The sequence below is a fragment of the Montipora foliosa genome, chromosome 5 (assembly GCF_036669935.1).
Source record: "Montipora foliosa isolate CH-2021 chromosome 5, ASM3666993v2, whole genome shotgun sequence".
Lineage (NCBI taxonomy): Eukaryota > Metazoa > Cnidaria > Anthozoa > Scleractinia > Acroporidae > Montipora > Montipora foliosa.
The window spans coordinates 15922736-15925235 of NC_090873.1; the positions used below are offsets into that span (position 1 = coordinate 15922736).

The 2500-nt window shown below is 39.2% G+C and overlaps 1 protein-coding gene across 1 annotated transcript in view; it reads right to left on the minus strand.

Annotated features, from left to right (window-relative positions):
* Nucleotides 1-2500, minus strand: part of LOC138003692 (nucleoporin NUP42-like) — a 51890-nt gene that overhangs the window by 49245 nt on the left and 145 nt on the right. The window contains exon 1 of the mRNA XM_068849895.1: nucleotides 2461-2500. This exon is cut by the window's right edge and continues 145 nt beyond it. Within this exon, the coding sequence (XP_068705996.1) occupies nucleotides 2461-2500 (40 nt within the window). The remainder of the gene's footprint in view (nucleotides 1-2460) is intronic.

The window sequence follows — 2500 nt, forward strand, 5'->3', positions numbered from 1 at the left end:
ACAAAAATATAAGGATTTGTATGGGAATCCCGATAAAAAGCTTAAGAAGATAATATATGAAAAAAATTCTCAATTAAAAAGCCTAACCTTATTGCCAACGTTGGGAACTTCCTTCCTGTGTGGTTATTTTCCAGATCCGACGCAATTTGAGCCATTTCTCATTTCATGGTTGTGAACAGTATAATAACATCCCAAGGCTGGAAACTAAATTCTCAGGTGCCACCAATTTGCGTAAAATGATCCCACAGTCACAATTCCACATCACAATCAATTGACAAAGATTGAACTTTCATCTCAACCCACCATCAACGCAATAGCAGTCCTGCGAGCGACCTCAGGCAGTAATATTGCAGGAAAACAGCTTTCGAAAGGTACGCTTCCACACCACAGTGGCCATGGCTTTGACCGTTGATAACGAACCGAGTCTTACCGGGGTGGCAGACCGTAGTGTTGTCAACCGCAATTTTTTTTATTTCTCTGGGTCCTGACATGACATTGACTCAGTCATGTCATCCAATCACAGTCACGCCTCCTTCCTGTTGACAAACTTGAAAAACACATTCCGGAAGCCGGTAAGCGTTGAAAGATGCGAGAATAAAAGCTGTAGTGAACAAACTTTTGCGAATTCATGCCGCTTTTACTAGTTAATAGGACTTGTACGTTGTAGGCTCATCGCGATCGTAACTGTATTTATCAAGCCTTCAAGGAATTAACATTACTTATGCAAATAAAATTTGCTCCTGTATTTCGTCAACTGCAATTTTTTTATTCCCCTGGGTCTACCGACACGACTGTTTTATCATAGATGCTAATAATTTAATTTCACTGGCTTCAGTAACTCCAGGCCCAAAATATTGGAAGCACAATATCCTATGAGAACAAAGTTTATTTGCATGTTATTTCCTTGAAGCTTGAGTCAATGCAGTCATATCTAGACCCAGGGGAATAAAGAAATTTGTGGTTGACAACACTATACAGTCTGCCACCCCGGTAAGGCTCAGTTCGTTATCAATGGTCGAAGCCGTGGCCACTGTGGTGTGGAAGCGTACCTTTCGAAAGCTGTTTTCCTGCAATATTACTGCCTGAAGTCGCTCACAGGACTGCCATTGCGTTGATGGTAGGTTGAAATGAAAGTTCAATTTTTGGCAATTGATTGTGATGTGGAATTGTGACTGTGGGAACATTTTATCTAGGAATACTTGACTCAAATTGGTGGCACCTGAGAATTTAGTTTCCAGCCTTGGGATTTTATTATACCGTTGAGAACCATGAAATTGAGAAACGGCTCAAATCGCATTGGATCTGAAAAAAACCACACTGGAAGGAAGTTACCCACGTTGGCAATAAGGTTAGGCTTTTTAATCGAGAATTTTTTCATATAATTGTCTTCTTAAGCTTTTTATCGCGATTCCCATACAAATCCTTATATTTTTGTCGGCTATACTCACACTGAGCTTGGGGTGCCTGTGTTCATTGTGGGGATCACAAGCACTACTGGCATATTCTATAAGTGGTCTGTCTAGACTCATACACAAGTAAGCTGCTTCTTTTACTGCTGGATCACAAGCAGATAAATGGCATCTTAGTAGGCCAAACATTTGGTTAGCCTTACAGGTAATGCTAGCGACGTGACAGTTCCATCGTAGATCATTTGTGATGGGCACACCTAGGTATTTTGTATGCGTGACAGAATCTAGGGCTGTGCCCTGTAAGAAGTACAAGTGGTGGGACTTGTGACATGTTTGCCTTGAGAATTGCATGATTTTACACTTAGAATTGGTTCAAATCTCATACATATTTCATTGCTGGGCCCAGTCTGCAAGATGTTGAATATCTTTTTGTGGAGTAGTATGATCTAAAATAATAATAAATAATAATAATGACTAATAATGAATAATAATAATAATGATGATGATGATGATGATGATGATGATGACGACAACAATACATTTAGCTTATCTATCCAAGCACATGTGCACAACTATTTTTGTCTTATAAGGTTATTATATAGGAAGCAATACTTGATAGCCATAATAATCACCTAATAGACCAATTTCGATATATTAAGATTCAGTCGAAAAACAAAAGGCATCATCTCGAGGCTCGGGGGAATAAACTCATACAAATCCTTATATTTATTCCCCAGAGCCTCGAGATAATGCCTTTTGTTTAGGACTGAATTTTAATATATCGAAATTGGTCTATTATCTTCTCTATTAACTCAGGGAAGAGTGTCAAGCAAATCAAATTGATTTAAATTATTCAGATAATTCAACTCCTGGTTTTTGATGATGGGGTAAAACCATAGTACATGGAGAAAAACGTCTTGGAGCCGAGCAGAGAACCATGATCATGACGCTATGACTGGGAACGATACCGCGGGAATCCCTAGGGATGTAGTTTGTAAAGTGAAGACGTCAACTCATATTTGTAAACACCAGTTAACAAGTAATGACCAACCTGAGGGATGCTCGAAGCGGCAATTGTCTCCAAATCGACA